The 14,026-nt window shown below is 40.0% G+C and overlaps 2 protein-coding genes across 2 annotated transcripts; one reads left to right on the top strand and one right to left on the bottom strand.

Moving 5' to 3' along the window:
• Nucleotides 1–2,220: 2,220 nt before the first annotated feature.
• Nucleotides 2,221–9,420, top strand: LOC137718651 (auxilin-like protein 1). The gene is made up of 8 exons (XM_068458204.1): nt 2,221–2,762; nt 3,175–8,023; nt 8,119–8,164; nt 8,310–8,407; nt 8,526–8,591; nt 8,671–8,760; nt 8,918–9,094; nt 9,223–9,420. The coding sequence occupies exons 1-8, from the start codon at nt 2,434–2,436 to the stop codon at nt 9,256–9,258; spliced, it is 5,691 nt and encodes a 1,896-aa protein (XP_068314305.1). The 5' UTR covers nt 2,221–2,433; the 3' UTR covers nt 9,259–9,420.
• Nucleotides 9,421–9,723: 303 nt separating this feature from the next.
• On the bottom strand, nt 9,724–12,384 carry LOC137718652 (ornithine transcarbamylase, chloroplastic-like). Its single transcript, XM_068458205.1, has 5 exons — nt 12,100–12,384; nt 10,946–11,280; nt 10,616–10,747; nt 10,250–10,525; nt 9,724–10,140 (listed from the first exon to the last, which is right to left on the bottom strand). Exons 1-5 carry the CDS (start codon nt 12,314–12,316, stop codon nt 9,958–9,960), a joined length of 1,143 nt encoding a protein of 380 aa, XP_068314306.1. The 5' UTR covers nt 12,317–12,384; the 3' UTR covers nt 9,724–9,957.
• Between the last annotated feature and the right edge of the window lie 1,642 nt (nt 12,385–14,026).

Raw genomic sequence — 14,026 nt, 5'->3', positions numbered from 1 at the left:
GATCATTAATCTAAGATATTCATTAGATTCCCCCAAAAAGGCCTTGTCTCCTCAGTCCAATCATACATAGTTGTTTACTAGTCCTCGCAGGGTCGTTACTTGTAACTTTTGCAGATGAAAGTGTGCATGTGCGGCCATAGATGATGACGTGCTTTTGTAGAAAGTTAAAGCTATGTCTTAATCTATTGCAAGGTTTATGAGCTATAGGTTGTTGAAGATAAGTCTTGAAGTATCAAAAATGTTATTTTTTGTGATTGAAAGATCATAGGTTTGAGTTATAAAAATAACATATTTGTAAAATACGAGTAAGATTGTGTATGATACTCTCCGCCAATCGCAAAACAAAAAGTCTTGTTGGCTTGAGATCGTCTTTTATGAGCAAGTTGTAAATTCTCACTAATTTATTTTCTTGCTGTGCATAAATAAAGGACAGATCCATTAGGGGCTTACTAAACCTCGAGACCGTAGAAAACTGGAAAAAAAAAAAAAAAGCACATAAGGTCCGCAAAGGACTGTATGATAATCTTGGTATGAGGTTAAAAATTCCAGATCCACCACTAAACGCCTGATTGGAAGTGTTCATGTTACAAGCATTATAAAATTATCACTATTTTTGTCATAAAGCACTTTCATAAACGTCATTTTAGTTACTTGAAAGCGTTTTTAGCTAATAATAAATACGCAACTTAGATTACTTTAAGTCAGTTGCATTACATTTTTAATTTTCAAGCCAAAAACGAATAAATTGGTTAGATCACACATTGGGCATTGCCATTGCCATTGCCGAATTTGTTTTAGTTAGTTACGTGAATCGTCTCTCTATTGCATATTTGCATGCAAAAGGCTTCAACAAAAACGACTGTTAGGTTAATTGAATTAATTATATGATCGATACCGACTTTCATCATCTTGCTAGCATCATTTATCGGTGCAAACAATTTATAAAATATATTACTGAATGCGAGTTAGTGCATGTCTATTGGAAAAAGAGCATGATGGCAAATGACAATGCTAATTGAAGCTATAATATGAATCTTAAATACTATTGTGTTGAGAATCCTTGATTAGATTAGAATTCGGTTATTTGATGATAGAATATGAGTTCTTAGAACTCGAACTATTTGTAGTAAGTTTTTGAGCTAGTTTTTAGGACGATGATTCATCACTTTATGTTACCAAAAGAAAAAACGACCGTTAGGTTGTAGTCACATGATAAGTACTTGTGCAAACAACGGTTGGATTCTAGTCACATTCAAATGAATACCAGTTACAAGGACTTTTGTTATAATTAGGCTTTCTTTATCCATCTTTCCCATTCCGCTTTTGGTAATAACCACTTCTTGAATAAGTACTTTGCCTCACCGGCCTGCAATGAGTGCTTTCTTTACGCTCAGTTGTGGAGATTTGCTTGTGGACCTAATACGTTATTATTTACTTCAGTTAAGCATTAGAATATTTGGGAGTTTCTTTCTTTTTTCTAAATGGAAGGACAATATTCATTTACACCACCCATGTGTTAAGAATGACATTGATTGCTTTTTTAATTTATGAACCATCTGATTGATTTTTTTTTTTTTTTTCTTCCGAGTACATCGATATTTTTAAGTTAAGGAAAATGGGAGTTTGGTTAAACCATACAATGAACAGCCTAATTTGGTATCAAATTCGTCATCCACGATATTCGAACCTAAGATCTTTCACTTTCAAATGAAAATGAATATTACAATACCGTAATACTGAATGGCTGATCATATTAATGAGTTTGGAATGAGACTTGACTTCTGAAGATTCAGCAGCACCTCTTGCTGCCAACCAATCACGGCTGGATACGTATCCAAGTTGTAAATTTTTTAATCACAGTTTAAACATGTGTTTAACCGTAATTGATTGACAGCAGGAGATGCTGCTGAATCTTTCAGCAGCTAAGTCTTTTCCATGAGTTTGGCCACTACGATTATCCTTCCCTTCAATCGCTCTTATAAACATGAATTTTTTTTTTTTTTTTTTTTTTTCAGCTGTTTATTTAACCTTCCAAAACTACCCTTGATTTTAGCATGATACCCAATTTACCCCTTTCTTTTGTCGGTGTCAACTGTTGCAGATTTGACACTGACGCGTCGGATTCGGAAGAGCTTCGCACGCAACACGACAGCACAAACAGCCAATCGATAAAAAGCCTGAGTCAAAAGTTCACTGTCCACACTCACCGGCTACCGCCGGTCACCCTCCCGATCTTTTGCTCCAAAACCGATTAATTCAACTTCCGTACTCCGACAGTTAGACCGCATAACAACATTTTCCCGGAAAATCCTCTCTCATAATTTCATCTCTCTCACGGTGATCTCTCTGTGGATTTTGCTCCGAACACTGACAGGAGGAGGAAGAAGAAGCAAAACGCAGCGCAGCGCGTAGTTCTCACCTTCCGGTCCATCAATGGATTACCAAGCTTCGTCCGTGTCGCTTTCTCAGAAGCTCTCCAACGGTCTCGCGATATACGACGGCGTTTTCTCCTCCGCTGCTGCATCCAAGTTCAATGTCTCGAGTTTCTCCTCCCGAGTCGACGACTACGGCGAGATTTTCGGCGGCTCCGGAGCTTCGTCGATTCCGGTGCTGGACGTTCCGGAGCTCCGTGAGCAGAAGGATTCGGTGGATGTTCGGAGCTCGAAGCTCGATTACTCTAACGTCTTCGGTGGATTTGGAGATTCAGATTTCGCAGTGCCGTATGAGGAGCTCTTTGCGGGGCCGAAGAAGAAGGAAAGAAGGTACGTTTACTCCTCGCTCGTTGAGAATGCGCAATTTTACATGTTTTTTGAGTCTGCAAGTTCGTTTCTTTCGTAATCTGGCATGGTAAATTAGTAATTTTGATACTTTAGATAGCTCGTTCTTTGAAATTTCAGTTCGATTTTTATAAATTTGAGTAATTTCGGTAGCTGGCAGTTGTAAATTGCAGTTGAAATTCAACCGTTAATAATTTCATCCTTTGTTTGGTTTCTGAGAAAACTTCAAGAAGATAAATTCGAACCGAATCCGAGAGCTCTTAGTTCTTATATGTAGGATTAAATCAACCGGAAATAACAGACATTTCACACCGAAAGATAAAGAAGCAAACTTTTTACAGCTACATAGATTGACATTCTGGCGTGTGTGTATGACTGTATTCCTTCTTATGAATAGGAAGCCGGCTGAAAAGCGGTCGCCTTCGAAAGGGTCAGATCCTTCTGATACCGAGGGGAATCGTGTTTTGTCACATGAAGCGTCTTATCAATCATTTGATGGTGCCAAGAAGTTCAACATGTCATACCATAAAACCAATCACAGAAGCAAAAGTTTTACGGGCGGAGCAATGCTTCATGCTGTTCCAGCATATACATGTTTGGTTGATGAAGTCAGTCCCATACACGCGACTGAAGGTGATAAACCGGTACCTTCCAAAGAAAATGGTGCTTCCCCTAACAATAATTTATGTGAGAGAATGACGGAGGGCAACCATCTGAAGGCGGCAAGAGACCTTCCAGCTGTTGTTGATAGGAAGCAGACTTCTGGGGCAGGTGCCAAGGTTCAGAATAATTATGATCGGAAAAGATCCATTTCGCACAGTGAGTTATTTAATGCATGTGAAATTAATCCTTTAAGCAGTCCATCAATTTCAAGCCCGCTGTCTGAGGGCAAGGTTGAATTTGAGAAACCAATGGCTTCTATTTTTGGCCTTTCTAGAAGTGATAATTTAGAAGGTTCTGGCCTTGTTTCTTCACCACCGTACTTTGATGAGGAAGTAGACACAAATTCTACCGCTGCTGCCTCTGCGGCTGCTTTGATAAAGGCAATAGAGGAGGCTCAAGCAAGGATAAATATGGCAAAAGAGTCGAAGGAAAGAAAGAAGACTGGTTCACAAAATCGTGTCAAACCGAGCTTTAACAATGGCACGAAATTTGAGGTGAAGGGAGATAAATTTGTAGATACAGTAAGCATACCAAAAGAGAGGAAGACTGGGGGTTTACATGAAGAAGGGGCTGTTCCTGTTCATGTATATACTAGTACAAAACTTGAGGTGAGGGGGGATAAATTTGCAGACAAAGTGAGCATACCCCAAGAGAGGAAGGCTCGGGAGCTACATGAAGAAGTGGCTATTTTTGTTCATGATTCTACTGGTACGAAGCTTGAGGCAAAGGAGGATAAATTTGCAGACAAAGTAAGCATGCCTAAAGAGAGAAGGACTCGGGAATTACATGAAGAAGTGACTGTTCCCGTTCATCATTCTACCAGTACAAAACTTGAGGTGAAGGGGGATAAATATGCAGACAAAGTAAGCATACCCAAAGAGAGAAAGACTCGGGGGTTACATGAAGAAGTGGCTGTTCCTGTTCGTGTTTCTACAAGTAAAAAACTTGAGGTGAAGGGGGATGAATTTGCAGACGGAGTTGGCCTACCCGAAGAGAGGAAGATTCAGGAGTTACGTGAAGAAGTGGCTGTTCCTGTTCATTTTTCAATTTTTTCTAATGAGCTGGAACAAGTAACTGCAGCACTTGATGATGCAAATAAAATTTTTGGTGCTAAGGAAACTAGAGGGAAAATAGAGAATGAATCTATATCGACTCACATGGGTTGTACGCAGCAACAAGCTGATGTATCAGAAGCAGCTGAACAATTTTATGAAGTTGCTGACACAGGTGAACCTGATTTCTCAGAAGCAGCAGAACAGTTCTATGAATTTCCTGACACGGGAGAACTTGATCTATCAGAACCAGCAGAAGTGTTCTATGAGTTTTCTGACTCGAGTGAACACCAGGCTACAACAGTAGAGGATGAAGAAGCCAACCCTGCCATAAAAATGATACAAATTGCTGATGAAGAGGAACAGAAAAGGAAGAAGACAACCACGGAAGCATTTGAAAATCCAGAACTCTGTGGCGAGAGATTACAAGCAGCTAAATACGATGAACACGGGGAGTTAGAGAAGATATTCAGTCTGGATGCAGGGTCATCTAAGTGTGAAGAACATGCAAGTGAACTGGAAACAGTTAAAGATGCCTTTGATCAGGAAGAAAATGAGAATAGACTGGAAGCTTCGAGAGAGCATGAAGAAACTGGGAAGCTTCAGGCTTCCTATTTGAAGGAAATTCTTGAAGAGAAGCCAGGGGAGCTCGAGAAGCTAAAAGGATACAACAGAAGGCATGAAACTCAAGAGTTACAGGAAACCAGACATGTGAAATGGAAATTGATGTCTCAAGAGTGGGTTGACTATGAGAAGATAGGCGACGAGGCTTACAAGCAGGAAGAAGATGAGAGGGAGCAAAAACATGTCCACAGGGAAGAAGACACTGAGAGGTGGTTCAACAAAGACAACAGGCAAAACAGCATTGAGGAGACACTTAAGGACTCTAACAATGAGGAATATGTTGAGAAGAGAAATGAGAGCAGGTCTGAAGGACATGAGAAGCTTGACAACATGAGAGAAACAGAGATGATACCTGAAGGGGCTGCTAGTCAGGAGATAGAATGTGAGAAGAGACAACAAGAAAGTTTTCCATGTGTAGTAGATGGGAGAACGGAAGTACTGATTGATCAGAGTACAGAAGATGAGAAGGTGACAGAGGCTCGAGAGGATCTAAAGAACCCAGACTGCAATTATGAGGCAACTAATAACCTATGTGAAGAGGGTGACAGTGAGGACCTAAATGAAAAAGAGGGGCCCACTGGTCATGCAGAGTATGCCAAGGATGTAGAAGAAACTCTGGAGGTACCTGCACATGAAGAGGACAGGGATAGAATAGAAGTTGCTGAAACTTTGGATGAACTCGAAGAGAATGTGGACCATTCAGAATCAGTTGAAGAGGATAATGGCACAGTAGAGAAAGAGATGCGTGAAACAGACTGCAATTTTAAGGCAACTAATAACCTATGTGAGGAGGGTGACAGTGAGGACCTAAACGAAAAAGAGGGGTCCACTGGACATGCAGAGTATGACAAGGATGTAGAAGAAACTCTGGAGGTACCTGCACATGAAGAGGACCGGGATAGAATAGAAGTTGCTGAAACTTTGGATGAACTCAAAGAGAATGTGGACCAGTCAGAATCAGTTGAAGAGGATAATGGCACAGTAGAGAAAGAGATGCATGAAACAGACTGCAATTTTGAGGCAACTAATAACCTATGTGAGGAGAGTGACAGCGAGGACCTAAACAAAAAAGAGGGGTCCACTGGACATGCAGAGTATGACAAGGATGTAGAAGAAACTCTGGAGGTACCTGCACATGAAGAGAACGGGGATAGAATAGAAGTTGCTGAAACTTTGGATGAACTCAAAGAGAATGTGAACCAGTCAGAATCAGTTGAAGAGGATAATGGCACAGTAGAGAAAGAGATGCATGAAACAGACTGCAATTTTGAGGCAACTAATAACCTATGTGAGGAGGGTGATGGTGAGGACCTAGACGAAAAAGAGGGGCCCACTGGACATGCAGAATATGACAAGGATGTAGAAGAAGCTCTGGAGGTACCTGCACATGAAGAGGATGGGGATAGAATAGAAGTTGCTGAAACTTTGGATGAACTCAAAGAGAATGTGAACCAATCAGAATCAGTTGAAGAGGATAATGGCACAGTAGAGAAAGAGATGCATGAAACAGACTGCAAACTTACTGAGTTACCAAAGCAAGTACAAGATGCAACAGAGGTCCATTCTTGTGACGAAAATGGAATAACTCTGAAGAGAAATGACATGAGCTCTGGCCAAAAGCAAGATCACCAGCTTGTTAGAGAGCCCGAAGTAGTCAACGATTTCAGAAAACAAGTTGAAGAATTGGGAGATATAAATAAGTATATGATGGAAGCTGAAGTTTCTGTGAAGCAGGAAGAGAACAGGAATAATTCCAGGTCTTCACATAGGAAAAGATGGTTTGATAAACTCGATGTTTCTGAAACTCTTATTAAGCTCAAGGAGAATGGGAACCAATCAGAATCAGTTGAAGAGGAGAATGGCATGGAGGAGAAAGAAATATGTGAAGCTGATGGCTTGGCTTCAGGTGTCAAACTTGCTGAGATACTGAAGCAAATGGAAGATCCAATTGAGAGCCATCCTTGTGAAGAAAATGGGATAAATGTAGATATAAATGCCATGAACTGTGGGCAAAAGCAAGATGTCACTTTAGAAAAGCATGTCAAAGAAATGGAAGAAATCAATGAGGATGTGAAGGAAATTGAAGTTGCTGTGGATCAGGAAGAGAACAAGAATAATTTCAAACCTTCTCACAGGAAAAGGTGGTTTGATGATGGGACCAGTACAGAAGTAGCTCAGCTTTCTCATATCCTAAGAAGAAAGGGCAGAAATGTGCGACTGGATCATGAGACGGAGACAACATGTGCAGAGGAAAATATGGATAATCATAAAGCAACCACGACAGAAGAGTGTGTAATCATTCATAGTTCGCTGCAAGTCTTGGAACAAGAAAAAGGTGAGAATCGTCAAACAACCTTGACTGCAAAGAAAAGTGAAAAACGTCATACTTCAAAGAAAGAAGTGGAACAACAAAAAATGGAAAATCAACAAGAAACCCCGACTGCAGAAGAGTGTGAAACTAGTGCTAGATTGCAAAAGGAAGTAGAGATAGAGAAGGAACTCCTGAAACAAAAACAGAATGCAAAAGGGAGGGAAAGGGAAAGAGTAAAGGAGAAAAAAGCTGTTGAAAGGGTAATTCGTGAAGCTCGCGAAAGGGCATTTGCTGAAGCTCGAGAAAGAGCTGCTGAAACTCGTCAAAAGGCAATCGCTGAGACCCAAGAAAGGTCGGGAAAGACTTCTGTAAAGGCTAATGATATTTCCTTAGCTGAGAAGGCTTCAAAGGAAGCTAAACTAAAATCTGAACGTGCTGCTGTGGAAAGAGCAACTGAAGAGGCTCGGGAGCGTGCCTTAGAAAAAGCATTATCCGGGAAGGCTTACGAGGCAGGAAAGCAAGCTAAGAGATCTGTTTCTGAGAAATCTTCTGGTGCTTCTAGAGATGATGGAATGAAGCTGGGTGTTTCGCCCTCTGTGAGTATTTGTTTTAATGGTTTACTCTTACCAAGTATCATGAAGCTTGTCCAGCTCTAACAACAAAAATTAATGGATAATAAAAATTCTTGCAGGACCCAGAGTCTAAATCAAGATACCCAAGTTCTTCAAATAACAGCGGTATGTGGTTATCTCTCAGTGCCATTATAGCATTCCATTCTATGCATTGATCTCGTATTTTTACTGTGTCATCATAGCATTCAATTATAGGATATGTACTATTTAACTCTCTGCGACTTCTGAACAATTTTTTTCCTTAATGAAGATCCTTCCCCTGCTGAGAGGAGTGGTGGAAGTAATGTTGAATCATCTCAAAGGTGCAAAGCTAAGTTGGAGAGGAATCAACGGACGGCTGAACGTGCGGTATGTTTCTGATCTTTCTCGGTTTTGATCTTCTTGATCTTTGCTTGGTTCTGAATACACAGTGGTGACTTATAACAAGCTCTGCTTCATATATTTTACTCTTTCCAATCTCCTTCAGGCTAAAGCTCTTGCGGAGAAGAATATGCGTGATCTTCTTGTACAGAAAGAGCAAGCTGAGAGAAATGTAATTTCTCGCTCTTGTGAATACACGTTTACGTACACACCAAACGTTTTCTCACTCGTGTGAATATAATTTTGTGCAGAGATTAGCAGAAGGTCTCGATGCCGAGGTCAAAAGGTGGTCAAGCGGGAAAGAGAGAAATTTGCGGGCACTACTTTCAACGCTACAATATGTATGTGCCAGCCTGATTCATGTTTCTTTTGCGATATTAGTATGCTTTGTTTCTGTTTCATCTTCAGTGTTCAATGATGATGATTGTAGGCAAAGCAGATTAAATTTCCAATTCCCCTATAATTAGCTAGTTTTAACTTGATGTCTGTAACTGGCAGATCCTCGGGCCGGATAGTGGCTGGCAGCCAATTCCTCTAACAGAAATCGTTACAACTGTGGCTGTAAAGAAAGCTTACCGTAAAGCTGCTCTCTTTGTTCATCCTGACAAGTTACAGCAACGGGGTGCAAGCATACAGCAGAAGTACACTTGCGAGAAGGTGTTTGATCTTCTACAGGTGCGTTTCCAATCTTCTGTCCCCGAATATGTATGAAGTTTATCAACCGCGATCTTTCGCAATTTTAGCAAAGATCGAGATCAAAATTTTGAGTCTTTACTTATATTTTTTTTGGGTTTACTCTCCAGGAGGCTTGGAATAGATTCAACGTAGAAGAGCGGTAGACTCTTTTTTTTGGTACGTACAGAGGAGCAAATAAAGTATTACTGTGATAGGTTCCTCTTGGAATAATTTATATAGCAATATTAGGAAATAGATTGTAGGCATTCTTTGTAGAAAATGGAAGTGTAATCTTATCATCCTCTTTACCCAGAAATAAGAAAAGTCGTCCTCGTCCTCGTTTTGGTTCGTCCTTTTCTCGTCTTCCTCGTGTGAGTCACGTAGATGTTATTTCTTTGGGTTGTGATCCTTATATGAAGGAGAAAACAACAGGCTAACATCAAAGGAGTTGTCGGAGATAAAACGTGATGAGAGAGAGAGATACAGGGAATATAATAACGGTTACATCTAGGATTTGGCCGAACCATATAGTCGGGTAATTCTTGGGCATAACCGAGGTATATCCTCGGTCTCTCTCTCATGCCCTACGAGGGTTAGCCTCCATATCCAAACAGAAAATGGCATCCCTAGTTGCCCCAAATACTTCAATCCAGTTTTGACTCGAAAACTTCATGCATTAAGTTTGCATTTGATCTGCTCCATAGATGATAACAAGCAAACAAGTACCGATCCGAAAGCACAATTCTGCACCTAATTTTAGGCTAAAAAGTGTCTCTAAACTTGAAACGTTCTTGTACTGTTGTCGATACAACTCGGTACACCAAGGCAGTTTCCGGTTTCATTGCTAGGGATATCATATATGATCAAACTCCGAGCAGATGAAGCATGATAGCGTTCTGCGCGTGCATTCGATTCTCGGCTTGGGGAAAGACAATAGAATTTGGAGCCTCAACTACTCCGTCGGTCACTTCCACTCCTCTTTCTGCTGGTAAACAATGCATGAAATAGGCTTTCGACCCTGCTATCTTCATTAGATTTTCATCAACCTGTAGTAACAGCGCGAAATACAAGTAAAAAAATATAACCAACATCAGCCACCCGACCGGACAAACATACCTAAAATCCTTGGAAAATTTAGATAAACATAGCGCATACCTGAAATCCTTGGAAAATTTTACGGCGAGAATCAGCCTCCTCCTTTTGCCCCATGCTAGCCCACACATCCGAGTACACAACATCGGCTCCTTTGACCGCTTCCTTTGGATCGTTTGTAATCTCAATCTTGCTGATACCCGCCTGCTGCGCCTTCTCAACTGTTTTCTTATCTGGTTCAAAACCTTTGGGACATGCACAAACGAAGTGGAAAGGAATAACAGCAGCCATCAACAACCAGGAGTGGACAATGTTGTTTCCATCTCCGACATAGACAACCTGAAATTTGCGGAGAATTTACAGTCGGAAACTGTATTCTAAATCTAGCAGAATAAAAACCGTAATTAGCAAGCAAAACAATGGACCGACCTTAGTTCCTTCTATCTGGCCAATGTGTTCAATGATAGTGAGGACATCAGCCATAATTTGACAGGGATGGTTGTAGTCTGTCAAGCCATTGACAACGGGTACAGTTGAAAATTTAGCCAAATCAAGGATATCCTGCGACAAAACAGGTGAAGAAAAATCTTTTCTAAGTACGTTGCTCAAGCGGAAACATTCACGAGATTCCATGAGAAAACTCACAACACATGGACATACTGCTGCCATAACAAATACTCTAACCAGCCCAGAACTGAACTTTAATTACGCAAGTCTATCGCCTTTGGTAAATTACAAACTAAGAACTCACCAGCATACCTTATGAGCAAAGACGCGCGCCATAATAATGTCATTATAGCGAGACAGAACACGTGCGACATCTCGAGTTTCCTCCCGCTTACCCATCTGAATGTCATCAGGTCCCAAGTATATGGCATGACCTCCTAGCAAGAAAAACCCAGTCTCGAATGAGACACGGGTTCTCATGGAAGGCTTTGCAAAGATCATAGCCATTGTCTTGCCCTTAAAAGGTTGAAATGACCTGTCTCCTGATTTGAGAAGTGCCTTGACCTCCGCAGCTCGGTCTAAGATCTTCAGAATAGTGGATTTGTCAAAATCATTTATATGCAGAAAATCCTTCAGCTGAGATTTTGCTGAAAAATGAAGAAACGTGGAAAGCAGCAAGTCAGAAGATAATTGATTTTGCTGAGCCATAAGATAACGCAACGGTATAAGTTTTCTCAAGTAAGAGCTCGTTTGGATGTGCTTTTAAAATGGCTAAAAGCGCTTCTAGAGAAAATGTTTTTTGGTTCCAAAAGCACGTAAAGTGCTTTCTCAAGAAGCACCACTTATGTGCTTCTTCCAGGAGCACTTTAAGTGCTTTTCCAGAATTTAATTGCATTTTTACTAAGGATTGGTTCCAAAAGCATTTTCACCGCTTCCAGTCATTTTACAAGCACATCCAAACAAGCACTAATATTGTGGCAACATTTCACCAAAGTCATCTATTCTTCTCACAATTCAGCACCGTCGTCTAAGATAAAGAATTACAGTTCCGGTTACAGTTAGGTTCTTCATAAGCTCGGAGATTTCAAGAATCAGTTTTCAAGATGAAACCGTAAACAGCTAACACAATTCAACATTTGCAAAGTTCTAATCTTGCCTTATATCTAATTTCAATCAGAAACCCTAATTTCCACAATGGCCAAATCTTCCAAACCGAAATGACATTCACTCACCAACACACTTACATGCCTGCATTGTTCAAGAACATCGCCATTTAATTACCTCCGAGAATTTCAAGAACCCTAGACCCTAATCAAGCACTTTACCATTGCAATTTGGAATCGCACAAAAACAAATCCAACACAGTGCCGAAACCCCGAATCCAAACGTATTAAGCGAAAGAACAGAAATTAACTTCAAGCTAAACAAGTAATCAGTCAGATTACGAATGAGAGACAAGAATTGACCTGTTCCGTCGGCGACTGATGCAGGCGAAGAAGTAGCAACGGAGCTCTGGCACGAGATTTGTCGGAGGCTCGCCGGAGAAGGCCGGGAAATGCCGATGAGCTTGGCGGAGCATCGAGGCGATCGGCGGATACTCTGGCCGGAGAAAGAGGAAAATGAAGAGGAGAGAGAGGGTTTGTCTGATCGGAACGCGAGGTGAGAAGAAACCGCCGCCGCCATTGGTTTTGGTGGGAACAGTTTCAGGGGTTTTTCATAAAATCGAAAACTGCAGAGGCCCGAAACAGTCACGGAGTTTTATTAGCAGGGGTGATTCTTATCCCACGTGTCAATTAGAGGAAAGTTTTATAGCAAATTACACTTTGCATGATAATTTAGTAAAGTAGAGACGTAGCGGATTTACGAATTTGATACATATTTCGATATACATTTTAAAAATTGACCTCACTGCCTTAAAGTATACCCGAAATAATTAATTTTTTTTAGCAAAAGTATGATATTTATTGATGATCAGAAAATTGGACAAATTTGATTAGCATCTCATTTGGATCAGGTCAAAATCTTTATTGAATTTAATTTAAGATCTATAAATGATTTAAATATCATTAGTAAGCTTATTCTTTTATTATATTTTTCTATTTTAGCTTCTTTTTTCTTTTTCTTTTTTGTTGGGGGGGGGGGGGGAATTATAGATTTTGTTAAATTAGATGGACTTATATAAATAATAAGAAAATAAAATGCACAAAATCGGATGGACTTATGTAAAGTGTTAAAGTCGTGACCTAATCCAAGAGGTTGTTCTAGTCACTTAGTGAAAGTAACAAGATGTATGTGTTTTATCCTAAGTTTGGCTATATCCACGAGGGTAGAGGAGTTCTCATTAATAATGTAGAGTTTACATAATACAAAGGTTCAAGCATAATCATCATTAGTGAGTTCTAATAATGAATTAGGTATAATAATGGCATTAGGGATTAATCATAGGAGAATGATCTCCTTCTATAGTTGAGGAAAGTCGCATGCTTTCGTTTGCAGTCTATGTGCGACTCTAGGAGCTTTATTCTAATGTTAGCACATGTCGCATCGTGATTGACCTCTTGGTTGGAAAGAAATCCGTGTGCTTTGGCAAGGGTGCCTCAACATGAGTCTTTTAGTGGGTCCCTAAAGGCATAAAGGTGACTAGTGCTCGATAGTTTAGGGATTAGTGAAGTATGGTACAAAAAAAAAAAACACAAAAACTAAAATTTGTCAATAAATCTACATCCAATAATCAAATTCTTACCATCACGCAAACCTTCTATACGTTCTAGTTTGTTGAATAGAAAGACGTTTCAACTTCTTGTGAATGTGATTCCCTATATGGAGTAAAGGATTTGTAGAGAAATCGGCGATTTTCAGCTTAAATCAGTGTTTTTTCTTCTGTTGATAATGAAGCTATGATGGAGTGTTTTCAAAATATGAAAACAAGTCATTGACTATTGTAACTTGTATTGTTATTTGTTCTATAAGTTATGAATAATGGAACTATGGTTTAATTTTGAAGGTTATAATGTGTCTAAGAAATGTTTGTGAACTTTTCCATGTGACCCTCCAAATAATATTTCCTAGATCCACCACTGCACACAACAACATAAATCTTTTTCTTTTTTAAAAAGGGGGATAACTGGTGGCAAGCCACGGTTATCCATCATTTTCAGACCCAAAGAGGCTATGGGGAAGTTCACCATGCCCGTAGCCAGGGTCAAGCAAGAGAGAATGTCTACTAGTGCTTCTAATATTTATTTGCACTAGTAGACATTCTGTTTGGAAATAGATCATCTCCGAATATCTTCCTCCTAATCCACCAAGTTCGGAGATTCAGACCATTAAAATTTGATCAAACGGTTACAAACAAGAGTACACTTTAAAAATTATAATAACTTTAACTGTTTA

Source organism: Pyrus communis, chromosome 15 (genome assembly GCF_963583255.1).
Source record: "Pyrus communis chromosome 15, drPyrComm1.1, whole genome shotgun sequence".
In the NCBI taxonomy this organism is placed as follows: domain Eukaryota; kingdom Viridiplantae; phylum Streptophyta; class Magnoliopsida; order Rosales; family Rosaceae; genus Pyrus; species Pyrus communis.
This window is presented reverse-complemented; position numbering and strand designations above follow the sequence as displayed.